The 26,875-nt window shown below is 42.7% G+C and overlaps 1 protein-coding gene across 1 annotated transcript; it reads left to right on the top strand.

Annotated features, from left to right (window-relative positions):
• The first annotated feature begins 1,360 nt into the window (after positions 1-1,360).
• Lrrc52 (leucine rich repeat containing 52) lies at positions 1,361-25,041 on the top strand. Its single transcript, XM_051185733.1, has 2 exons — positions 1,361-2,075; positions 24,622-25,041. Exons 1-2 carry the CDS (start codon positions 1,454-1,456, stop codon positions 24,939-24,941), a joined length of 942 nt encoding a protein of 313 aa, XP_051041690.1. The 5' UTR covers positions 1,361-1,453; the 3' UTR covers positions 24,942-25,041.
• The last annotated feature ends 1,834 nt before the right edge of the window (positions 25,042-26,875 follow it).

Raw genomic sequence — 26,875 nt, 5'->3', positions numbered from 1 at the left:
CCAGGCCCCATGCCTCCAGAAGACTCCAATCATCTGCAAGCAGTTAATGATCAGAAACCCACAGAAGCACTAGAAATGCACTCATGGTGTTTAAAGTTCAGGGTGAATACAAGTAATAAGAAATGATTCATATTATCACACTCAGTTTTGTTTTAAAATGTGCATTTGGGTTTTAAGTATCTTAAAACTGTTCACAAAGACTTTAAAATACTAATGTTCTCTCTCTCTCTCTCTCTCTCTCTCTCTCTCTCTCTCTCTCTCCAAATGTAGACAAGGGCCAGGTGGTGGTGATACACCCTTTAATTCCAGTACTTAGGAGACAGGCTGATATCCGTGAGTTTGATGCCAGCCTGGTCTACAGAGCTACAGAGCTAGTTCCAGGACAGCCAGGGCTGTTACACAGAGAAACACTGTCCCAGAAAAACCAAAACGAGGACAAGGATGTATACAACATAGAAATAAAATCTTAAGCCAGGCAGTGGTGGCGCACACCTTTAGTCCCAGCACTTGGGGGGCAGAAGCAGGTGAATCTCTGTGAGTTCGAGGCCAGCCTCATCTACAAGTGCTAGTTCCAGGACAGGCTCCAAAGCTTCACAGAGAAACCCTGTCTCAAAAAACAAAAAAGAAAGGGAGGGAGGGAGGGAGGGACGGAGGAAGGGAGGAAGAAAAATATCTTAATGTTCCACCTTATCAGAGAAATTCTCATTGCTTTATTACAAAAGAGGCAAACCCCTTTCCTAAAACAACTGGCACCCTTCAAAATTCAGAAGCCAAGAAAATATCCACTCTGGGAGCTGACCATCAGAGAGGGTGATGGGGCTGGAGACACCCCAAGTACCCCCATGAGTTAAGGGCTCCAATCTAGTCAAATCCTTTCTGACACTCTGTGAGGAGCTGGTATGAACAGTCCAGGCATGCACTGGTACACACATATACAGTGCCCTCATGTGTGTCCCCCACATCCACATGCCCAGCTCCTCCAGAGGGCAAGCTCACCTACTTACACACAACACCCCACACCACCCAGAAGAAGAGCTAAGAAGCCTTTCCCTCGCCTGGCAGTCTCCTGGGGCTGCTGACATCACAAAAGTGTCAACTGGCGACCTCGTTGTCATGTGGCTCTCCCCTGGCTCCCCTTCACTTAAGAAGGCAGGGAAAGGGTGAGACCTTTTGAAGCCGCCAAGTGGGCAAGCTTCCAACAGCACTCTGGACTAAGCAAGCGGCAGAGCCACCAAGCCGGCAGCAGGGCACTGGGACTCTCATTTCAACTTCTGTTCAGTTCTCCTGTAATGGAAAATTGCTTTGCACAAAGCTAGAGTGTTACAGTTTTTTCCAGCACCCATCCCCTCCCCTGCCCTGCCCTGCCCTGCCCCAGCCCTTGGCAGCCTTCAGATCAGGACAGCTTGTGCCCGCCCTCAGGAAGGTAGAAGGAGGGGAACAGTGGCTTCTTAATATGTCCCTCGCTTCAGGCCCTGGCCCCCAGTTATTACTCTTTTCTCTAGGAATGGGGCTAGTGTCAGGGTCCAAGTGCCCAAACAATTGTCTGTGTCAAGACCAAGAAGTATTTTGCACAAATATGCAGCTAACGGAATATCCACTTAACATTCCTCTGAACACCCGGAGGCTATTCCTGAGCAATAACAAAATCACTAGTTTACCAGCTTTGCAACTAGGATTCCTCAGTGACCTTGTTTACCTGGACTGTCAGAACAACCGGATTCGAGAGCTGATGGATTATACCTTCATCGGGGTCTTCAAACTCATCTACCTTGATCTCAGCTCCAACAACCTAACTTCCATCTCCCCATTCACCTTCTCAGTGCTCAACAACCTGGTGCGGCTGAACATTTCCAACAACCCTCACCTGTTGTCTCTTGACAAATACATCTTTGCCAACACCAGCTCTTTGAGGTACCTGGACCTCAGAAACACTGGATTGCAGACCATGGACCACGATGCCTTGCACCACCTGGTGGTACTCCAGACCCTGTATCTAAGTGGAAACCCCTGGAAGTGCAACTGTTCTTTCCTGGAGTTTGCCATCCACTTATTAGTGGCTGAAATAGACCACCCAGGTGAGAGACTGATTGGGAGTTGGGAAAAGGATATGATAGAAGGGATTGGTTTCTGAAAAGGTAAGTCAAAAGATGGTCAGAATAGGAGGGAAAGCCAGGTGAAAATACTTAAAAGTATTGTTTGGCCTGGTCCCCCCTTGGGTTGACCGGAGAGGTGATAAGGCTTAATAGCAAAAGTTCTGGAATGAGAATTCAGAATCCAGGTGTGTCATCAACTATTTGTCTGCCTTTAGGAAAATCTCATTTCTCTGCATCTCAGTTTCCCATCCATAAAACTGGTACATATTACATACTTTGCAGGATTATAACCAATAAAATGTATATGTAAATGATAAGTTTTGCAGTTGTAATGTAACAGAGTAGTTCAGGGACAATGGGTTCCATTGGCAAACTGTTAATATGATTAATACAGTGACTGAATTTTTCCATGGTCTAAAATAAATTTAGTCATTCAGAGATGAGAGAAAATCCAACTGGACTATGAGACATGGGCAAGAAAGTCCCAGAGAGAGAGAGACCTGGGAGCTCCTGGGACAGCAGAAGACACAGAGAAGGGAAGCCTTTTATTTGTTTTGAAATGCTGGCCTCACAAGGAAGGAGAGGATAGCATGAATCACAGGACAGACGACAATGTTCAGTGTCAAGCTGGCTGAGTCCAGTGTTAGAGCCTTTCTTACCTGGGAGAGTTCCAAGATAGCTGCTGCCACTCTAGCCACTGACCCAAGCCTCTCTGCCATGGCTCCTTCAGTACCCCAATGCTTCTTCCCAGGGACTCTGCTGTATCCTTCAATCCCAAGGAAATCAGAGTTTCAGAGAAATGAGGCCTCTTACAGAATGCCTGAGCCACTGCTATTGTCCCACTTGGCAATTCCCAGCCAACTGCAAGAATTAGAGGAGGGAGAATCACGATGATCACAAGTAACAGTCTGCCCTCTAGACCTTCCAGTGGCCATCTGAAATGGCCTTCCAGGCAGGAAGGCCACGAGTGAAGCAAACCAGGGTTCCCAGGCAGAATTTAAGGAGGCACTTGAGAGTGAGCACTCAGAGTGCCTCCTTAACTTTTGTGCCCTGGACATTCGACTCACTCTGCTGCCAAAGATTTCAGCTTGAACTGTTAGAATAAACAAAAAGGAACTATAACTTTGTCAGAAAGCTTCTTAGTAGCACTAAGGTTGAAGACAGGAGGGATGATACTATCTGAACCATGTTGTCTAAGAGTCAGAGAATGTCTTGTATCCATCACTGGTGCTGTGTGGTTTCTAAAAAGTACTCTACCAGACAGTCAACTTCCCTGCATTAAATGTGGCTCCTAAATATGATTGTTCCTATCAGTTCACATATGTATCTGGTGCAAAGCTACCACCTTTTCCTGCCCATCCCTATATTCATCTAGCCAAATACATACACATTTTTAGGGTTCAAATGTGTTAATTAGCATTTGTTAATTATATATAATATGTTATAGACACTCCCTATGATGTCACACCCTATGTGTGTGTGATGGAGAGAAATCAATGAGTTTGATTAGAGTCGTTCATATGAACATAGGCAAGGTGTTATTTCGAGGAATACAGGATCATAGGCAACTTACCATTGGCTACATCACTGAACAAAATGTCTTCCCCTTCCCTGGTAACCACTGACCACCAAAAGCTCCTCAGGTAGGGACAAGACTTTATAAGGCCCTCCCCCATTCCACCACAGAATATTGACAGGCCCAATCTTGTCCAAGTCATATATTTGTATGATTCAGCTATACATACAAATCTTCTTTGAGTAGTGGCCACCAGGTTGCCAGGGCAACCTCCTACCCTAGATAAGTATACCATGGCAATTTGCCTTCTATTCCAGCTTCTAAACCTATCATGCAATTCACCAAGCTTTCACCCCTGTGCAATTTTCCTTAATCACATTTCTGCTTTTACAGTTGTGTCTTCTCAGAATTTCCAGGCTGACTCCTTTGGACTCCTTGACTCATTCAATTCAATCCATAATTGAACAAGATTATAAAACAGGTCTGTTTCACTGCATGTTTTCAAAGACAGCAGAAGGCATATCTATCTTGCCAAGCTCATAAATCCCTCAGGAATAAAAGGCAAACACAATTTTGCTCTACTAGCCAGTAGAACTCACAACTGCAGGTCTACTTGTCCCTTCTGCTATTCAGAGGCACATAGGACCCTTCTAGATCATCAGAGAAGCCTTCCAGACCACTTGGAGAAATATGATCCCATTATTCCTGTTTATCACTGATCTCTCAGAAAACATGAATAGGCCAAGGACAGATAATCTCTGCAACAGTTTTCCCTCACATGTCTCATTTTCTTTATTTGGATACTACACCAAACCTTAAATAAATTCTGTGCTACTAGCCTATAGAAGAGACTAGAATTGATATTGTTGATCCTGTCATTGGATGAGGGCATAGGCTGGCTTAACCAAAATCACACCACTAATACATATTTTTAAAAATTGATTTCAAGTTGAGGTCTGAGCTATGCAGTTTAGGATCAGTTGGTGAAAATACCTGAGAAAATCTACTTATTTTGGCTCAGAGTTTTGAAGCTTCCATGATCTGCTTTTGGACCTGAAGCAAAGCAATGTGTCACAGTGAGAGCCTGTGGCAGGGGAAGCTGTTGAAGGGACTTGGGTTCCAATATCCCCTTCAAGGGCATGCACATAGCTGCACAAGTTCCTCCAACTAGTTCCCCCTCTTAAAGATTCCTCCACCTATTAATAGCTTTGTGGATTAGGGATCAAATCTTTAACACACAGACCTTCAGGAAACATTTTAGGTGTAAAGAAGGTCTTTGTAAAACTGTATTATCTTTAAAATCGCAATTCATATCACTATCATGTCAGCTTAGTTAAATATAACTAAACCAGTTTCATTTCATATCTGTCTACTACTCAGAAGTCCCAAAAGATCTTTTTTGTTTCATTGTTGCTTAATAGGTACTATCAAAAAAATCATTAAGCAATATTCTTTTACCTGTCCAGACTTCACATAATCTACCCAAACTCTACAAGGGCAAATCTACTTTAGTGTTGCTCGTCATTTGGGTCTTACCCAATCTTATATTCACACTTTCCTTCTTCCTCCTTCTTCTTCTCACTTACACAGATGTATGCACATACAGGTGCACACATACACACACAAACAGGACCATGAGACAGGAGGTGGTGATACATGCCCTTAATCCCAGCACTGGAGAGGCAAAGGCAAGTGAATCTCTGTGTGTTTGAGGTCAGCCTGGTCTAAGGAGAAAGTTTAAGGACAGCCAGAACTACACAGAGAAACCCTGTCTCCAAAAACCAAAAAAAAAAAAAAAAAAACAAATAAAACAAAAAACATGCTCATACATGTATGCAAACGCACATAAAAACACATGAACATATACACAAACACAAAGGTATATATACACATATATATACACATATTTATGCCTATAAATTACATCTATATAGCATGCATACATGTATAAATACAAATGTATCTACTCATGCATGCAAACATACACCAAACTGAACACATAGTAATTATTCTACATGGTAGAAATACCTTTGCTATAGATAAGCATTCTTGGTGAACTCTCAATTGCAAACTATCCTTATATCCTACATTTGCTGTGAAAATGGTGAGCTTGACATATTCTAGCATGGAACTCGCACTTCTCCCCCAGATATCCACAGTTCAAGATGCAGGAGGAATTTCAATGACACATAGCCTGGTTGTAAAGGAGAATCCAGATTGTAAATAGGTTCTGTTGATGTGAGGAGATACTATCCTTTAGTATTAGAATGATTCCTGTAGTGCAATATTAGGGACAATATGGTGTTGCTATGTCAGTCTATATGTCCCTTATAAAGCAAGAAGAGAGAGGTTGGAAAAATGTCTCAGAAGGTAAGATCACTTGTTCTTGCAGAGGACCTGGGTTCAGTTCCCTAGCTCCCTGAACTCACACAGAAGCTAGCCACTGTCTATAACTCCAGTTCCACAGGATCAGACACCCTCTTTGATCTCTGCAGGCACTGCATGCATGTGGTATACTTACAATACACACAGGCAAACCACCCACCCATACACATAAAATAAGAATAAATAAAATTTTTTAAAGCCATGAAGTAGCAGATTTCCATGCTCCCATTTAGTTCTTCTGTTCATCCCTTCAAATGCATTTTGATTGACTCCCATTACCAAACAATTGCCAATGAGCATAACTCACCCAGGTTCAGAGGGGCTCTATATAGAGACTCGTGATTTTAGAGATCAGTACTATCATTATGTGCCCCAACATCTGGGGCACAGCAAAGCTAAATGAAACTGGTCCCAGGAAATGCCTAGACACACACTTACATCAACCTTGGCTACAAGTAACTGACAGCTACCGTGTAGACAACAGACCCCAGTGCTAAGAGCTCAGGTTCTGAAGACAAATAGACTTGGGTTATGATCTTAGCCCAACACTTACTATTATAAGATATCAGATAAGTCAGTTAACCTTTCTGACCTTTGATTTATATCCTCATCTTTAAGACATGGGTAATAATAGAACTAACCTACCTAGGGCTGTCATAATGATAAAACAAGAACATTTATGAACTGCTATCAGCATTAAGTTTGACACTGCATAAGCATTGTGTAAACAACTGTTCGATAAATATAAGAGAAAATCACAATACTATACAGAAGAAGTCAGCCAAGTGATTCCTTGAACAAAGGGTGGATTTCAGAAAGGCTCAACACACAAAACACTGTCTAGGAAACAGCACTATAGAGGTATAGGTGGGGTGTGCATAGAATATGGGAAAGTGACTATTAAATCCTAGAATTGTAATACATGACTAAACAGGCAAGGGGACTCCTGGAAGGAGCTGGATTTTAGATAAATTGTGAACATAGACTTTCAAACCCTAGACAGTCAAACTGAGGTCAAAATCAAGATTTGGTTACCTATCAGGGGTTACTAGACTCCTGTCTCACTAAGTCTAGAGCTTAAAGCTCATCCTAAAGAAAATCCACTTCCACAGGCAGGTATGGATGTACAGCTTTCCAGGCAAGAAGTTGGTTCAAGTGTGGAGTGGCAGAGCCTTGTGATTTCCAAGTGCTGAGCAAAGCTTTGCTCTAATACCTCCCCACCACTGCCTACAACTGAGCTGAAATTAGACATAGGATATTCACGCACTCCCAATGCCATGACCTTGAAAATGTCCCTGCAAAATACTAACTTTCTGAGGAGAATAATACAAATATCCCTGCATGGCTATCAGCTCTCCTATAAGAAGATGGGGAAACTATTGGGACCTCTAATTAGCTGAGTTCTGCAACAGTGGAAAACCTTGAAGGAAACAGAATCCTGAAAAAAAAAAAGAAGGGGACTCTAAAGAAAGCATGAGGATATGCCCTTCTCCTACATCACATCTTGGGCTCATGGGACCCTGGAAGAGGACTGCACAGGAAACTGGAATTATTTGTTTTGCTTCCCTCAATCCATCATAATCCTGCACAGAATAGGAATATTGAAACTTTGTGGTTGTATGATGTTTCTTTCTTTTTTTTTTTTTTTTTCTTTCTTTTTGGTGGAGGGCTTTTGAGGGACCTTGTCAATAAGTTCCCAAGTAAATTTCACATGGAGGCTTTTTATTACTTATGGATGCCTGGTCTTAGCTTGTCTTGTTTCTAGCCAGCTTTTCTTTCTTTTCTTTTCTTTTTTTTTTTTTTTTCTTTTTCTTAATTTTTTAAATTTTTTTTATTTTTATTTTACATATTGATTTCAATTCCCTCTCCCTCCCTTCCTTCCTCCCTCGTTCCCTCTCTTCCCCCTCACATGCACTCCGACCACCCTCCCCTCCAGTCCCCCCCCCACACTCTACATGTGGGTGATGCCATCCAGGAGGGGTCATCTAAATCTGTCAAGTCATTTGAAATAGGGACTTCTGTCTCTAGGTTAAGGGAGTATCCCTCCATGGGGGATGTGCCCGCAAGGTCCTTTTGTGCACCAGGAATACATCCTGGTTCCACTGACTGAGGTCCCTTAGACTGCTCAGATCTTCTAGCTGAGACTCATGTTAAGGCGGTCTGAGTCAGTCCAATGCTAGATTCCCAGCTATCACTCTGGGGGCCCATTAGCTCCTCCTTGTTCAGGTCAGCTGTCTCTATGTGTTTTTGCAGCCTGGTCTTGTCCTCTCTCTCTGCATCTGGACTCTAGTTTGACTCAGTGTTTAGTTGTGGGTGTTTGCTTCTGTTTCCAACAGATACTAGATGAGGGTTCCATGATGGTGGATAAGTTAGTCGTTGATCTCGATATCAGCGAAAGACATTTATGTTAGCCTTTCCACTGTTGCTCAAATTGTTAGTTGAAGTCAGTCTTGTAGGTCTCTGAACATTTCTTTAGGTTCAGTTTTCTCTTCAATCCTATAATGGCTCCCTCTTTTATGTTCTCTCTCTCTCTCTCTCTCTCTCTTTTTCTCTCTCTCTCTCCTGTCTTCTATTCCTCCCCTGACTCAATCTTCCTAGTCCCACGTGCTTCCCTCTCCATTCAATGCCCCCCCCCCAACTCCCCATGTGCTCTGGAGAACTTGTCCCTTCCTCCCTCTGTGAGGGACCTTATATGACTCTCTTAGAATCTACATTGTATCCTAGTTCCTCTAGCAGTATGAATTGAATTATAGGCTGGTGATCTTTGCTCTAGGTCTAAAATCCATATATAAGTGAGTATATACCATTTTCCTCTTTTTGTGACTGGGGTATCTCATTCAGGATGGTTGCTTCAGGTTCCATCTACTTGCCTGTGAATTTCAAGATGTCATTGTTTTTTTTCCACAGAGTAGTATTCCATTGTATAGATGTGCCATACCTTCTTTATCCATTCTTCAATTGAGGGGCATCTCGGTTGCTTCCAGGTTCTTGCTATTACAAATAATGCTGCTATGAACAGAGTTGAGCACATGTCTTTGTTGCATGGATATGGATCATTTGGGTATATGCGTAAGAGGGGGATTGCCGGGTCCTGTGGTACATATTCCCATTTTCCTGAGGAACCGCCATACTGATCTCCAAAATGGCTGTACAAGTTTGCACTCCCACCAGCAGTGGAGGAGTGTTCCCCTTTCTCCACATCCTCTCCAGCATGAGTTGTCATTGGTGTTTCTAATATTAGCCATTCTGGCAAGAGTAAGGTGGTATCTCATAGTTATTTTGATTTGCATTTCCCTGATAGCTAAGGATGTTGAGCACTTTCTTAAGTGTCTTTCAGCCTTTTTGATTTCCTCCATTGAGAATACTCTATTCAGTTCAGTCCTGTACCTCACTTTTTAATAGGATTATGTGGTGTTTTGTTGACTAGTTTCTTGAGTTCTTTGTATATTTTGGAAATCAGTCCTTTGTCAGATGTAGAATTGGTGAAAGTCTTTTCCCAGTCTGTGGGCTGCCACTTGGTCTTGTCAACTGTGTCCTTTGCCCTACAGAAGCTTCAACGTTTGAGGAGGTCCCATTTATTAATTGTCAATCTCAGTGTCTGTGCTCCTGGAGTTATATTCAGGAAGCAGTCTCCTATACCAATTTGTTCAAGGGTACCTCGTATTTTCTCTTCTAAGAGGTTCAATGTGGCTGGATTGATGTTGAGGTCTTTGATCCATTTGGACTTGAGTTTTGTGCATGGCGACAGACATGAGTCTATCTGCAGTCTTCTACACACCATCATCCAATTGTGACAGCACCATTTGTTGAAGATGCTTTCCTTCCCCCATTGTATACTTTTAGCTGCTTTGTCAAAAATCAGGTGTTCATAGGTGTGTGAGTTAATATCAGGATTTTTGATTCGATTCCATTGGTCTACTTGTCTATTTTTGTGCCGATACCAGGCTGTTTTCAGAACTATAGCTCTGCAGTAGAGCTTAAAGTCAGGGATGGTGATGCCTCCTGAAGTTCTTTTATTGTACAGGGTTGTTTTGGCTATCCGGGGTCTTTTGTTTTCCCATATAAAGTTGATTATTATCCTTTCAAGGTCAGTGAAGAATTGTGGTGGGATTTTAATGGGGATTGCATTGAATCTATAGATTGGCAAGATTGCCATTTTTACTATGTTGATCCTACCTACCCAAGAGCATGGGACATCTTTCCATTTTCTGGTATCTTCTTTAATTTCTTTCTTTAGAGACACAAGTTCTTATTATATAGGTCTTTCACTTGTTTGGTAAGCATTACCCCAAGATACTTTATGTTGTTTGTGGCTATTGTAAAGGGTTGATGTTTCTCTGATTTCTTTCTCAGTCCCTTTGTTGTCTAAATAAAGTAGGGCTACTGATTTTCTTTTCGAGTTTATCTTGTGTCCTGCTAGTTTGCTGAAGGTGTTTATCAGCTGTAGGAGTTCCCTGGTAGAGTTTTTAGGGTTGCTTATGTAAACTATCATATAATCTGCAAATTGAGACAGTTTGACTTCTTCCTTTCCAATTTGGATCCCCTTGATCTCCTTTTGTTGTCTTATTGCTTTAGCTAGAACTTCAAGTACAATATTGAAGAGATATGGAGAGAGAGGGCAGCCTTGTCTTGTTCCTGATTTTAGAGGAATCGCCTTAAGCTTCTCTCCATTCCATTAGCCAGCTTTTCTTATCTTAAATTAACCCTTCTACTCTTTCCCTCTGGCCTTTTATCTTTCTCCTCTATAAATCTTCACTCTCACTCCATGGCTAGCTGAAAGGCAGGGTAGCTGGGTGGCTGGGTGGATGGCCCTGATCCTTATTCTCTCCTTGCTCCTCCTTTTCTGTTTCTCCTTCTATTTATTCTCTCTGCCTGCCAGCCCTGCCTGTCCTGGCCCCTGCCTCATCATTCAGCTCTTTATTAGGACCACCAGGCATTTTAGACAGGCACAGTAATATAACTTTACGGAATTAAATACAGCATAAACAAAAGTCACACACCTAAAAATAATACTCCCCAACAATACTTTCCCAAATTAACAAGACTTTTGGTACTATTATCCAAAGTATTGCTCAAATAAAATCCTATAGTGACACTCTAACCAGATACATAAAAGTATTTGGTCTTACACAGTTTACTTTCCAAATACAAAGAACAGCAGAAATGGAAGTATGTTATGCTATACCAGATGTCACGTACCCTGCTGAGCCTTGATGAGTACAGGGTTAAAAACAGATGCGTGCTTTCCATTTCCTTTTTAGCCCAGGTCAGCAAGTAGGTAAACTAATTCCTGGCTGAAGCTGTAATTTTCCAGTCATTAGTGTTATCTGAAGGTGAGAGTGGCAATTGAATTCTTACTGGGATATTTGTTTTCCCTAGTGGAACAGGGTTAAATATTCCTAGGATGGTCTCCAAAAACTCACTCAGCTCTGAGAGCTCCTGGTTTCTATGTCTGCTTCCCCTCTACCCACAAAGTCTGGCCCAGTACAGCTCAATAGATGTTTGTGCTGCACTAGAAACACTTTATATGTGATATCCAATACAGGAGCCATTAGCTACATGTGGCTATGGAGCTCTTGAAATCTGGAGTACCACTGGCCTGCATTTCTAATTGTTATTTCCTGTCTGTCCACTTAAGCAGCCACACAGGACAGTGGCTCTCACAGAGCTGGAGAAGCCATTTTAACAAGGGAACCTTATGCTGAGGCTTTAGAATCTAGGAGTGTATTAATTTGTGTTGGAGGGGGCTGTTGTTTGTTTGGTTGGTTGGGGTTTTTGTTGTTGTTGTTGTTTTTGCTGTGATAGGATGTCTGGAAAGAGAACCTAGAGGAGAAAAGGTTGTTTGGGTTTACATTTCAAAGATTTAAGTCTACAGTTCACTGGCTCCATGTTTTTTGGCTCATGGCAGAGACATAGAGGAAGGACCCACAACAAAGTAAGCCATTTCCTACAATGAGACCTCACTTTTTAGTTTTTATCACCTCCCAATGATGGTGCAAATTATGAATTTATCAGTGGGTTAACCTACACTGATTAGGTCAGAGACCCATGATTCAATCAGTTCCCAAAGACCTTACAGCTGAACATTACATTGATGGTTAAGCTGTCAACACCAGTTCTAAAGAGGCATTTCATACCCAAGTGTCCTCACAGGTAAGCTGGTCTGGCCCAACATGTCTATATCCTTATATCCAAGTTCTAGGTTGTTCCTCCATTTTTATACTATTTTTTTTTTTTTTGTTATTGGGCACATCAACCTATTTTTCTCTAAAACATTTATTTCATTCTTATAATTGCTAAATATGTGAAGATTGTTGTGTCACAGGAAAAGAAGTCCCAATTCCTGCCTAAGACCATCTAGGGATAGAAGAGATGTAAAATAGAATGGAAAGCCAGAAAGCGCTGCCCTGGTTGCAGCAACCCCATTATGTGACTTTAGGAGAAATACTCCCTCACTTTGAGTCTAACTTTTCTTGTCTTTAAAGTGGGAGAAAAGAACTAGAAATTCTCCAAGACTCCTTGTATCTGGCAGGTGCCATAGCTAAATAGAAAAATAAGACATCCATGCAGAAGAAGAGAGCAATGCTCAACAGATAAGAACCCAGGTAAACAAGTGCATGATGCGTAAAAGTGGAGATGGAGATATCCCTAGTAAAGATGGCTACAACCATAGTTATGAATGGAAATTAAGAAGTAGGAAGCCTCTAACTCCAGCATTCTTCTACTGTCAACTTGTCCTCCACCACGAGGGAATCAGTGGCCCAGTCTTTCTTCCCAGGCCTGACACACCCAAACAGAGGTCTTTAAACTCTAATGAGCACAAAATTCCCACACAGAGATTCTGAGTCATTGAACTGCTAATGCAAGTGTCCTTAGGCCACTTCTCAGAGAGCCTATGACAATATCCTGTGTTCTAGAGCATCTGGTACTGTTCCAAGTAGAGAACAAATTAATTCACACTGAGATGCTAATGGATAATAATGTTTTGAAATGTTTCCCTCATGGGGCATTTGCAGTTTGACAGGAAACAATCAGAAATTAAGAATTCAGAAAGTGACTGGCTACCAGAGATAGGAATAAAGCAGTTTTAGGACAGAGGATCCCCTTGTGTCAGCTCTTAAATTGTAGTCCTTACACAGTTCTAATTGAGCCCAGTGGTGGGGCCCAAAAGTGAAGGAAGAATCTGGACAAGGGTGCCACAGAGGGGGGTGCACAAAGCATCCGAGGGGCATCTTCAGGGAGCACATGGGTTGGGTCATGTGAGTCATTTTGAGAGCATCTGAGCAGAGAACATCTTAGTTTCATTCCGAGGGTACTTCATCCTGTATCCAGGCAGCTATAGTAGGATAATGGGCCCCATTTCAACCCCCCAAGTACAAAGTCACCCTCAGCTGTGCCAAAACTTAGATTTCCACAATGAACTCACCATTTCACTATAAATGTTAACCCAGATCCAAGTTCTTCCATCAGAGAAACTGAAATAAAGACTAGAGGCAGAGGTGGGGAGATGAGTTAAGAGAAAATGAGAATTAATTTCTGTGCAGCAGATGGTTCAAACACTGTCAACTGCTCTGCCAGCCTGGCGGTCATATCCTACAAAATACTCCCTGGCCTTGGTGCTAGATTATCATCTTTCTGAGCACAGTGAAGGGGCAGAAAGGGAGGTGACTAAACCACCCCCCAAAACAGTGGCTGACCAGTGATTCGGATAGGCTCCCTCCTCAGCCCAAAGGGGATCCATGAGAGTAAGGTGTCTAAAGTAAGGTGTTTAATCACCAGAGTTCTCATCGTGGCTTCTCAAACCACCCAGCACACCCAGGCTTGTGGAAAGCATCAGTAAAAGGCTGGCTAGAACAGCCAACTGGAGTTTCCTCATCTCTACAGATAAAGAGCACCTTATCCTGGAGGAATCCAGCATGACAGATGTACCTAGCAAGTGAGATGAAGCTCTATCCTACACGACCATGAATGAGGACCATGCTATGAATCACATGAAGCCCTGAAAGGCAGGCAGGTTTGGAGATAGGGTTAGGAATTAGGCTCCCGTAGACACACAGGAGGCAGAGAATAGTCGCCTACAGCAGTAGTGGGGATGAAGGTATAGAGAAGTAGTACAGAAGAATTTGTAAAGTAGAAACAATAGGACTTAGGGCTGAACTGGCCTTCTCCTGGTTCCTTATTCTTTCTCTTTGGCAAAATTGTTGGTAATCAATTTGCATTTTAGCCTCTTTTTTTAATATACTGGGAGAACTCTGACAGTATTCCTTAACCCTTAGAAAATAGCACAAAGTCTGACAAAGAGAAAATGCCCAATAAATATTGCATCAAAATAATGAATAAAATTGGAAAAATATAAGGAACAGTATAGGATAACTTCTAAGGTTTAGTTTAGACAGTGGTGGGAACTACATTGAGCTACACAACTGTCTAGTCATCTTCCCATCACCACAATGAAATACCCAACATTTCTGGCTGTTGGTTCACAATTTGGGAGGATTTGGCCCTATTGTGATGAGACTGCACATTGTGGTAGTAATACAGTTCCTTTCAGAGCAATGGAAACTTTTGGTCCAGATAGGTATGACACAGGAATTGAAGATGCCAGACACTCAATGGTCGCTAGAAACCACCTGAGACAGTAATTCTCTAATTCATTGTCTCATGCTCATGATGGTTAAATATATGAACTTATAAGCAAAGCAAATGCAAACTGTAATAGGTGAGAAATTGCCAGGTGGTGGTGGTGCACAACTTTAATCCCAGCACTTGGGAGACAGAGGCAGGAGGATCTCTGTGAGTTCAAGGCCAGCCCTGACTATAGAGCTAATTCCAGAATGGCTAGGGCTATTACACAGAGAAACCTTGTCTTGGGGGGGGGTGAGGAGAGGTGAGAAATTAAAGAAGACCAAAGGGATCTCCCAAAACTAAAGATTTGTTGCAGGAAGAAAGTAGTCAGGGCAGCTCCCAGAGCCAGTGGGAACCTGAGTGGATGGCCACAAAGCTGTTTGTAGGGGTAAGGAGAGCAGGGGTGGGGATCATAACATTACAGAAACTGGACAAAGACTGGGGTGATTTCTGTTGAGATTGGTTAATTCTCTGAGTATATCGGAGGCCAAGTCAATTAGAGGTGACACACTGCATGTTCTTATGGCTCAAACAGGGCAATAAATGTGTAGTGCCCACCCAGTTGGGGTACTAGAAGCCTCCCTCTGTACATCTCTGACTTCATCTTTATTAGCTGCTAATCTTGACTGTGTGCGAGATTTAGTGACTGCTGGGGTTGCTACTTTCTTACCTTGTAGGTATTGCTAGTCTTAGACTTTGATGGAATCTCATGTTTGTCTACATAACCAGACAGTTGTTTTGCCATGATAGCTTGGATTGAATGAGATTTTTTTTCTCAGCCCAGTTGAGTAGTTTTTAAATGAAAGACTCAGCATTTCAAAACCAGGCAGTTCTATTCACACGTTTATGATCCTAACACTCAGGAGACAGGTAGGAGGCAAGAAGACTTCATGAGTTCAAGGTCAATCTGGTCTACATCAAGTTCCAGGGCAATCAGAGCTACACAGTGAGACCCTGTCTTAAGAACAAAACAAACAGTTGTTTCAGGGTTCAATTTATTACTTTGTGATAGCATATTTGCAGAGTAGATAGAGGACCCTGAGTTTGGTCCCTAATACCATATAATAACAGCAGCAGCCAAAGTCCACCTTAGTTTTGCCTGCTTAAAAGGTAACTCTTATCACAGCTACTGAGATGTAGTTGTGGCCTTCCTTGGTTACCTCAAGCCCAGCTCTTTTTCTATAGCATGGGTGGAAGCTATTTAGAAGCCATTTACAATTTAGTCTGTTACAACTAACTGCAGTGGAAGAGAAACTATGTGTATGTTTTGGGGAAAAGAGTATTTGTAAGAGTCAGAGCCAGCTGGAGCCTGCTGACCCTGACTTCATCTTCCCAGAGCCTTCCCAGAGCTTTCTGGTCAGCTTAGGTATCTCAAACCCAGCTGCAAATCCTGTTATTTCCCATTCCTGGTGTTCCCAGTGCTCTTGAAGAAAGGGGTGCTAAGGATAACCAGGCTAACTTTTGAGTCTCCTGACCAACAGATTCCTATGAGATGATGAGTGTTAGTAAATTCAGAATAGAGAACAGGTCATTAATTACATATACAGGGAATCATTGTCTCTGGTATCATTGAACTCAAAAGAAATGAGACCAGCAAAAGAAAGAACATTAAGAATGAAGGACTCCAAGGGCCAAGCACAGAAGCTCTGGGGAATTCCCTCTTACTGAATGGGGACGAAACTCAACAAACATGCTGAGCATGAATACAATGTGGGGGAAAAGCGGAAAGGGGGACATCTGAAGAAGCCAAAGTCTTCAAATAGCAGCATGCCGAAAGACACAAAACTGTCCAGCATATTTAACCACCAGGTGGTCTCTGGTGTGAGACTGGACCCAAGTCAGGGGTGGGCTATGGGCGGTTCAGAGAGAAGAGTACATAATACATAATAAATTCTCCCTTCTAGGAAGTTTGATTGTGGAATGAAGGATATGAGTGATAATCTGAGCGGGGAAAGTATGCTTTTAAGAGTAAAATAGATCAAATCATTAGTTAATCTGCCAATTCAGAAAGGAAGAGAAGATTCAGGGGAGAGAGGAGAATAGCTAATGAGGAAGGAGCAAATGGTCTCTAGAACCAGGCAATGGTCCCTGGTCTGTCTCCTGGGGTTGTGCAGGAGGAGCAGAAGGAAAGCCTAAATGTGACAAGTGCAACCGAGGGACTCACCTTGACAATTTCCATTTTGTTTTCTGTGAGGTACAGGTGGAAGAGTGACTTTCCAAGTATAGTTTTACATGATGTTTTCCATGACACTTCCAAGGCATCAAATGATAATAAATCTTCTGTTCTTGAAATGCTCAAGTGCTGGTTGAGCTGTGAAACTAAGATGGGCTCTGGCTGTTGGTGTTGTTCTATGGTGTTGGGGATCAAACTCATGCAGACTAGGCAAATGTTCTACCACCAAGCTACATAACTCAACCCGGAACTGTGTGGTTTTTAATAATCTACCTCACAGGGGCTAAAAAAATTCTTCATGTATCCGAGTCTTCTTGTCTGGAAGGTAATGGAGTCCATGCCCCCTTGTGTTGTTGTAGAAGTTAACTAAAAATGAATCCACACAACTGCCGTCATGAGTGCAAGCAATGCTAGCTGTCATCATCACTTCACTTCAAGTGTAGACTCAGGTTTCCTGGTGGTGACTCTGAGTGTTAGTGGGATGCAGAGAAGGATACTGTTGCAGGTGCTCACAGACAGAAGCAGGTTAAGAAAGCTTACAGAAGGAGTGTGAGATGCCAAAGCTCTTGGGGAAGGAGTGTAAACTCTTTCAAACTTTCCACACAAAAAGCACCAAATTCAATGTCTTGCCCTTAGGTCATGGTTTCCTTTTTTCATCACATCCTGAGAAATCTGGTCTTTCTCTCAACCTAAAGGAATAACTGATATATACCTGATATATCCAATTAATGAAAATATAGCTGAGATCAGAATGAGCTGGATGTGATGGCTTATACTTGTAAGCCTGAGGCAGGAGGACTACAGAAAGTCTAAGGTTAGCCTAGGTACAAAGTGCATTGCAGGCCATTCTAGGCTACAGAATGTTTCAAACCAACCAACCAACCAAGACTGGAACTGAAGTCATGTGAGAGGCAAACACTTGCCATTCTCAATGCATTTTCTTGTAATAGCCAAGATTCTCTGGCCTCAGTCATTGACCAGCATAAAGTAAGGCATTGTTAACCCCAAGTGATGGCTATGGAAGCATAAGGAGCCCAGCCTGGAGCCTAAATGCCTACCCGGTGCTAGGGCCTGGGCCAGGCACTGGGAAGACCACTGTGAAAGAGACATACTGTGTGGAGTTCACATTCTCGGGTGAGAGGAAGACTGTAAACAAACACATCTCATGCCACCCGGCAACAACTGCTCTTGGGGAGGATGTCATCACAGTCAGGTAGATGCTTAGATCAGAAGATATTCAGCTGGTGGCTTCTGAACAAAGAACCAAATAAAGTGAGGGGCAAGCCATGGAAATGTGAAGCAAGGTAAAGCAGGACCTTTCTAGATGAGAAAATGAACAGAAATAATGGAATGAATTTGACATATTAGAAGGCAAGAATGGCTGGAGCAGAGTGAAGCAAGGAAAAAAGGAAAGGAATGAGACAGAAACAACTAATCAGAAGCCAGACCACACAGCAAATAAACCACACAAGTGCTGGGTTTTATTTTAATGTGACAAGGAGGCCTGGAAGAGTTTTTGGCAGAGTAGTAACGTTTTGTGATTGACAGATGGCTCTCACTGCTGTATGGAAGAGGGGTGGTCAGGAAAGTGGTGTGTAAGTGAGGGAAGATGGTGACTCAGGCCAGGGTAACACTGCACATGGTAAGAACACTAAGATCGAGGCACATAATAGTGAGGGCAGTGTTTGCTCATGCCTTGAATACGGAATGTGAGCAAGAAGAGTTCCTTCTTTCTTCCCGGTCCACTGGTGAGTAGTAGTGTCCTTCATTGCTGACATTTTATAAATAACTTGTTATCCATGAGGATACACCATAGGTTTGCCCACAGGCCAATCTGGTAAGGTCATCTTCTCAACTGAGGTTCCATTTTCCAAAATGACACTAGTTTGTATCAAGTTAACACAAAACTAGCCAGCACAGAATGATTTTATGCAAAAAAAAAAAAAAAAAGTTGTCATTTGGTGAGCACCAACTTAGGACATCATACATCATAGCTGCAGGATGCAAAAGTAGAACCCATGTCAGAAGTAAAAAGGTTCATAAACCACGGTGAAAGCTCTGTCTGCCAGTGCCTTGGTGTCAGACTGCTAAGCTCCCAGGATACATCTATTTCTAGGGAACCATCTCCTCTGGATTTATCCACTGAACAGAAGGATGTCATGGTGTCTTCCCAAAGTTTCACGTAGGGGACCTGTTCCAAGCAATAGGCCACAGACATGGAGACTAAGAGGGTTAAGAAAGTCTTTGAAGAGCATGTAAGCCAACAAAAATAAGAATTTGATCCAGACCTGGTGGGGCTCACCTATAATTCCAATTACTCAGAAGGCTGTGGTGGGAGGATCCCAAGTTCAAAACCTGCCTGGAATACAGACAGAATGAGTTCACAGCCTGGAAAACCTACTGAGACTCTATTTCGAACCATTTTAAAGAAGCTAGGAATCTCAACTCCATGATAAATGTTGCCTACTATGCACTAGTCGCTACACCGAATCCTAAATACTGTGGAGAGGAATGGAAAGAGACTGGAATGGAGGAAAGGAGAGGGTAAAAAAGAAAGAAAAATTGGTGTTTGGAGAGGCCATTGAAGGGGTTTCCTCAAATTCTTCCTCTCCTTGTACCCTGCCACCTCCTTGAGGCTCACCCCCTGCCAAAGCCCAGAGAATTCTCTGAGCACACAGTAGGACGCAGCCTGTACAAGCCTGCTTCTGTATGCACCAAATGCTGTGACATCTGGAATGGCCCCTGCCCAGAACTATGCAGAACTTTTCTTTAGGCCAAAGAAAGGCTCCTCTTAAAAAAAGCCCTGAGTTCAAACGAAGGCCCCAGAGCCTTTTACAACTAATGTGTGGTTCTGAAGCATGGACTGCCTGCTTCTGGAAGATATGCTTATGGCCTATGAGTAAGATGCTGTGTGCATAAATAAACAAGGTGATCGTTAGTTTCCTTAGGAACTGTTAACATTTAAGTTAACTACTACTTAATGTTTAAGTAGTTAAACATTAACAACATCTGTGATTGTGCCTGGGAGCAGATGCTCTGGACCCACTGGAGGAGTACTGAGAGAAGGGACACCAGATGTCTAGATACACATAAAATATGAATGGAGCCCCTTGGACTTGGTCAGAGAATAGCATGTGGTAGCTGTATGCAAGATGAAAGAATAGATATACAGTTTATTCATCCCCTAGCATGGCAATATTTAAAACTACCCTCCAAGCTGGTTCAGGATAAGTTTTACAGTTAATTTTATAAATGCTTCATGTGATACCAGACACCCATCAAATACCCCACTATCTGTACACTGCATAGGATCTCTGAATTCACCAAGTCAGACTAGAAAAACAATATATTACTAACAAGCTAAGAAAGTGGATTTAAATAATAAAGAAGGTTAAAAAGTGAAGAGATAGAACATAAAATAAATGGAAAACAAGTAAGTTACTAGATATAAAATTTCAATGGACTAATAAACAAAATTTTACTAGCCTGGGGCAGGAGGGTGGGGGGAATCCCAGGTATAAGTTGCTCAGAAAAACATACCTTAAATATCGGGAAACTGAGACACCAAAAGAGTGGCAAAGATATGCAATGCAAACACTAGCCAAAAGGAATTCAGTACAGCTGCCATTAGGGTGAAGGTACTCTTTACATCATGAAGCTTTACTGACAGAAAGAGCTATTAGTCAATAACTGAAGGCAACAGTTGTAACTTTCTATGCATCTTTTTAACATAGGTTAAAATATGACAGAACTAAATGGAATGCTGACTTTTATATAAGAGGTTGGAGTTAGAATGTGTCTATAAAAAGGTAAAATTCCTTCCCACAGGAACAAATAAACAACCAACAGAGTAACAAGAACTCAAGGACAATCAATAGTTATAGAGTAAAATGTAAGCAAGGGAGACTGGGGAGATGACTGAGTAGGTCAAGTGCTTATGATGCAGGCATGAGGACCTGTAACCGGATCCCCAGCAACCATGTGAAAAGCCAGACATGGCCATACATTTCTTCAAGCCAGTACTGGAGGGGTACAGACAAGTAAATTCCTAAGGTTTGCTGAAAGACCAGTCCTGCCAAAACAGTAAGCTCCATGTTCAATGAAAGACTGCCTCAAAATATGTAAGTGGGAGACTTAATAGAAGACATCAACCTCTAGCCTTCACATTCACACACACACACACAGAGAGAGAGAGAGAGAGAGAGAGAGAAACAGAGACAGAGAGAAAGATAAAATTAAATTAAGCTTAAAAGTCAGCAAGGTATAGAACTCTATAATACCACAATCAAAGGGACATTAAACAGAACAATGTACTAACCAAAGATAAAATATGTATTTTTTAGAACAAAGAAAATTTACTAAAATTACCTTGATGCTAGGCCATAATGCTAAGGATTTTTAAAATGACAGAACATGTTTCTAACCACAGTAAAATTAAACTAGAATCCAGTTGTCTTTAATAATTTAATTAGAATCCAATTGTCTTTAAAAATTACTTTTGAAAATCTCCAAATACTTACAAATAGCAGTGAGTAATAGCTCTTATTAATAAAAATAATGATCAGATACACTTTACACCTTCAAGAGTTAAAGCTCCTTCTGCTAGGATAGAACAGGCAGTCATGGAAAACAGAATTGCACACAGGGAAGACTGTGGCATGTGCATTATAAGGATGCCAGGCAAGGTTGTGGGTGAGTTCAGGAGGGGAACAAGGGCATGACCTATGACCTGTGAGGGTGGGTGGCCAGGGAAGGTCTTGTAGGCATAGAGAAGATTTAGGGTTAGACCTTACAGAATGGGAAGAGCTTGATCATAAGACTGAAGAAAGAGGCCGTGGATGCCATGCGTTGAGTGATACAGCTAGCAACAGATGAGGGCCATGCCAAGGCATGATCTAAACTTCAGACATTTAGACTGGTGAAAAAGTCTAGTGGGAGTGCAGCAAGGAAGAAAGGATGAAGGGGACAGATGCTGAGTGCCAGGACAGGTGCTGTGGGTGTTATTCTGAAGCCCACAGTGGGGATGACAGGAACCTTTTAAAGCTAACCCTGGGGGAAGCAGTCTGGCGTTTGTGTGTGGCATGAACTGTAGCTGGTAAACTAGGGAGCACAGAGCGGGGAGACTGAGAGAAAGCTCAGCCTTGACAGTTGATGTGATGGGGGAAGGAGAGAGAAAGGAGCTGTAGAGAAGCCCAAGCCTCCCTCCTAACAGCCACCCACATCCCTCACTCGCACAGCAGCCTAACAATGCATTAAAATCACTGCCTAATTGCTCCTTTCAAAGTTAATGCTCTGAAATGGGGAAGTGTGTGTTTAATGTTTAGTCTCATCTCTGCCGCCCAAGCCCCAATTTGAAAGCCAAATCTTTTTTAAAAATAGAATGAGATAAACCCCTAGACACAGTTCCGACCCTCAGAATCCCACGTTTTCCTCTTTCAAATCTGTCTTTCTCTGGCAGTTTGAGCAGGTGACCTGGGAATCCTGTCTGGATGGAATCCTCCAAGTATCAGCAGCTTCCTCCTAGCTCCATTCCTGAACTCTCAGGCAGAGCCCAGGAAGCTTAAAGTTAGGCCAAGACATGACTGTTTCAGCCCCTTCAGGCCCACAGCCCCCTTTCCCTCTACATGAAGGCCATCAACTGGAGCAGGGTGGCCCACAGGGACACCTGGCCACACTCAGTCTAGAAGGAAATGGTTTCCTCTCCTGTCCTCAGTGATCACCACAAGCAATGAATGGGACACAGTCAATCTTTGTGCTCCTGGGTTTACAACCTCCTCCAACATCCCATCTGCAGCACTGCCCACTGACATTGCAATTGTAACTTTCCTACCAGCACACCAAGAAAAGGGGCAGGAATGGTACCTTTTCCACTGTTCTTTCCAGGCACCCAAGCCCACCAGGCATCCTTCCAGCCAACTCCTCTGTAATTCTCCTTCTTCTGTTAGGATTTCCTAGCCAAACCTCCTTCCCTCACTTCCCTGTTACCAAGGACACTGATGTTACCATACAGTTGTACACTTCTGTTACGTCTTCTAGTTATAGTTCCCATGTCTCTACACTTCCTGGAGCAGCTCAGTCCTGGTTTTCTGTCTTTAGTCTCCTGGCTCGATCCTTTGAGCGGTCTAGAACCTCCAAATCCATGAAACTCCCTAAGTCTCCATTCCCTTATTTATAAATTAAAGATAACAATATTAGAAACATCAAGATGATTATAAGCATTATATGAGATAAAATGTATAGGTCAGCCTACACTAAAAGCTTAGAAAATAGTAATTACAATTGTGATTAATCAAGTTTATCGAAAACTCTGATCTTGACTCTGAGCTGGGGCTTATATTCATCATAAATATGCTGCGTGTGTTTATCTGGGTACCGCAACATACACCTGATCATCAGCATGGGAGAGTATACGGTGCTACAGAAACAGAGCTAAGGAGAATGCTCTAAGTATTGTACATACCTGGCACAGTAGCCTGCCTTCTCAGCCATGCCTGTCAATTCTGTTATCTACCCTGATAATACATAGTATGTCTGTGTCTGTGAGAGAAAATGAGTATCCTGCCAAAGTCTGGATGATTTGGATTGGATCCCTGTTCTGTATAGCTCAAGAGCCCTCTTTTCCTTCTGCTCTATACTAGAGTACATGGTACTAGATATGGGGGGTGTGGCACTCAGAGAACCACCCAGGGAGCTGCATCAGCTGCTAAAAGCTACTGAAATTCAAGCATTCATGTAACCAACTGGTGAGTGCCAATACCATTGCTAAGAAGCAGAAATGCTTCACCTACTGGCAAAGTCTTTACAACTGTTACCCAGACTTGCATACAAAGAACACACCAGAGACTTTCCCAGGAATATTATCCCCCCTGGAGTTGAGGTAAATGGTTCCCTTGGGAGATGTTAATGGTCTCTGTCAATTGGCTTTTCATCAATGAGACAAAATACCTGAGAGAAACAATTTTAAAGATTTACTTTGACTCATGATTTCAGAGCCTTCAGCCTACAATGGCTTGATCCCATTGCTGTGACCTTGTGTTCAAACAGAACACCAAGGCAAAGATCACAGAGTGGAACAAAGCTGTTCACCCATGGTAGCCAGGGAGCAGACAGTAAGCAAGGGTCCAGGGGAAAGATAAAAATCTTCAAAGTCTCTCCTCAATGACCTACCTCCTCCAACTAAGCCCCACCTACTCAGAGCCAGCCCACTGCTGTGAAGTTGTTAATGGATTAATGAGTCCTTTCACAAGATTAGCCCCTCATGGTTCTGTCACTCAATAGCACCAACATCCAGGAACCTAGGTTTCAAAATAAGCATCTTTTAGGCAGACTATTAACATTCAAACCATAAAGTAGTCCCTGAATGGTCTCAGGTGCTAGTACAGAGAAGGGGACCAGGAGATGGAGAAAGGTAGGTTGAAAACGGGAGTGAGGGGGGAAGCTGCTAAACCTTAGTGCTAAAGTCCCAAAATTCCATGCTTAAGTTTCCAACTTTCTGTTGGGGTCTCTCCTTTCCTTAAAGAGGGTCTTAAGCAAAGGCCATTATCATGGTCTGAATGTAGCTAAGCCTGGGGGTAAGACATAGTCCCGGGCACAGCACTTTTCAAACTTTAGTATGCCACAAAATACCCTAGGGCTCTTGTTGAGAAGCAGAGAACTCAGCCTGGTGTGGGCTTGAGATTCTGCATTTCTAACAAGGTCTAGGAGACACCATTGCTATTGCCCCATAGGCCACACTTGGAGCCATGAGCTCCAAACACCCTTTCCCTTTGGCTTAGGACACTGGGAAGCCTGCTGTCTCAGCACCCTGCCTGCTGTGTTTCTCTTCATAGATGGTCAGAATGCCACGTGTACGGAGCCCACTGAGCTGTCAGGGTGGCCCATCGCACGGGTGGGGAACCCACTCCAGTACATGTGCATCACACACCTGAACCACCAAGACTACATCTTCCTACTGCTCATCGGCTTCTGCATCTTCGCTGCAGGCACTGTGGCCGCCTGGCTCACAGGTGTGTGTGCTGTGCTATACCAGAATGCCCGCCGAAAGTCAGGTGGGGATGATACCGAAGATGAGTCTGGGAATAGGGTCACCAAGCAGATTTTCCGAAGAAACGCTTACTCCAGCCAGGGTCGATTCCCTCATCTGATCTAGCTGTCAGAGAGCACTACCAATTGTGCCTTCCCTGGTCTGGCTCCCTGCTTTCTCTCTCACCCTCCCATCTTACCACCACTGTCTTGGAGACTGAAACCTCTCAGTAAAATAAAGTATTTGGTGGTCATTTCTGAGGCTGGTCCCTTCCTGCTATACCACTTCCTTGTGATCAGCAGAATGGAGTGAAACAGACTCAAGAAAAGTTGTTGGATTCATCTAAATGCCAAGGAAGTCCACCCTAAAAGCAAATGGTCTTGTATCTAATTACTATGTGTCAAAAGTAAATGCTGGAGAGAGATGAAAAATCCAAAACTTAAAGTCTTTCTCAAAGAGCAAACAATCTGCAGTACAGATCAAAGTACTATGTGGCTATGAGTTACCTTCACATGCCATCTCATAATTATCAGATATTAGTATAACCTACCTGTAAGATGAGGACTGGCATATTTAACCACTGTCCGCAAACACTTAGCAACGTATCTAATATAGTTAGATATAATAACTATGTTACAATGCCTTGGCCAAACAGAGATATGAGGTGCACAAAGGTGCCACTAGTAACAGAATTCTTATCAGGTGCCTAGCATTGTAACCAGCTCTGCACACATTTCGCCTACTAGATTCTCTCAACAACAGGGCCAAGTGGTCAGTGTGACCCTTGTTATTTCTGAGGTACTTCGTCATACAGTAGCAAACTCCAGTTTGTAAAAGTGTGATAAGAAGGAGGGCGATTGTTGAACTGTTGGCTGCCTGACACCAACACTGATGCCCTGTGCCTCCGTGCTCTGTGAGCTGCTGTCCTGCTTGAGGTGTTCAGCAGAGCAGTGAAGTACACATGGGTGTGGTCCCACTGTCAGTGATGCACACATAAAGGGAAAGCAGTAAAAGAGAAGGGCAGCTCGATGCAGGTGTAAACACACACTCCAGGTTTCTCTTTGATTGCTACCCAGATCAAATCAAACTCCCGGTTATGGTTGAAATGATAATCCCCACCCACAAAAGTGGCTGTCCCTGAAGCCCCAACTAGACCTATTCTACTTCTAAATCTCTAATCACCACTGTCCTTCAGTTTGTTTAGTGCAATGATTTAGAGCTTAGGCCTTGAATGAGAAGCTGAGATCCCATTCCCAGTTCTGTATTTAATCACTATGTAAATTCAGATTTCCTACTCATAAGAATGACCTCAAGTGCAGAGAGCATCTTCTTTCATTACCCTGTTCTCTACTTTGGTGCCTCAAACAAAGCAGGGGCTCAGTGTTAGCTATTGCACTCCACTCAAAGCCCAGTCCAGCAACCATTCCTGCCTTGTCATCCTAAAGTGAGGAGTGACCATGGAGGAGTTATTTCACATCCGTATGGTGCCTCAGTTTCTTCCTTTGTATATGACATAAATCACAGTATATGTCATCTAGGAAAGCTGAGAATAAAATGAATATTAATCATGAAAATCTATTTTAGTAAAATTTGTGTTGTGGAATAACTTCAGACTTACAGACAACTTGCAATGAAAGTCTCCAAGTACCTTATCCGGCTTCCACTAACACCACCTCATATTTTACACAATGGTATATTTGTCAAAACTAACAAGCACATCGGAATATTGTTTCTCCTTGTTTTGTTTTTTGAGACAAGGTTTCTCTGTGTGGCCCTGGCTGTCCTGAAACAAGCTCTATAGATCAGGCTGGCCTCTAACTTGCAGAGATCTGACTACCTCTGCCACCAGAGTGCTTGGATTAAAGGCATGTGCCACCACAGCCCAGCAAGGATATCACTCTTAATAAAATTCCAGACTTATCTAGCGTTTACCAGTTTCTTCCTACCTTTTTCTATTCTATGATCCAATGCAAAATACCACATTGGCATTTAGAACATTTTTATAATAATAGTAATTATATCTAACATATATTAGGTAGTTCTAGAAGTCAGATGTTATT

This window comes from Phodopus roborovskii, unplaced genomic scaffold, assembly GCF_943737965.1.
Source record: "Phodopus roborovskii unplaced genomic scaffold, PHOROB, whole genome shotgun sequence".
Classification (NCBI taxonomy): domain Eukaryota; kingdom Metazoa; phylum Chordata; class Mammalia; order Rodentia; family Cricetidae; genus Phodopus; species Phodopus roborovskii.
The sequence above is the reverse complement of the archived record's forward strand: the minus strand, read 5'-3'. Positions and strand labels throughout refer to the sequence as shown.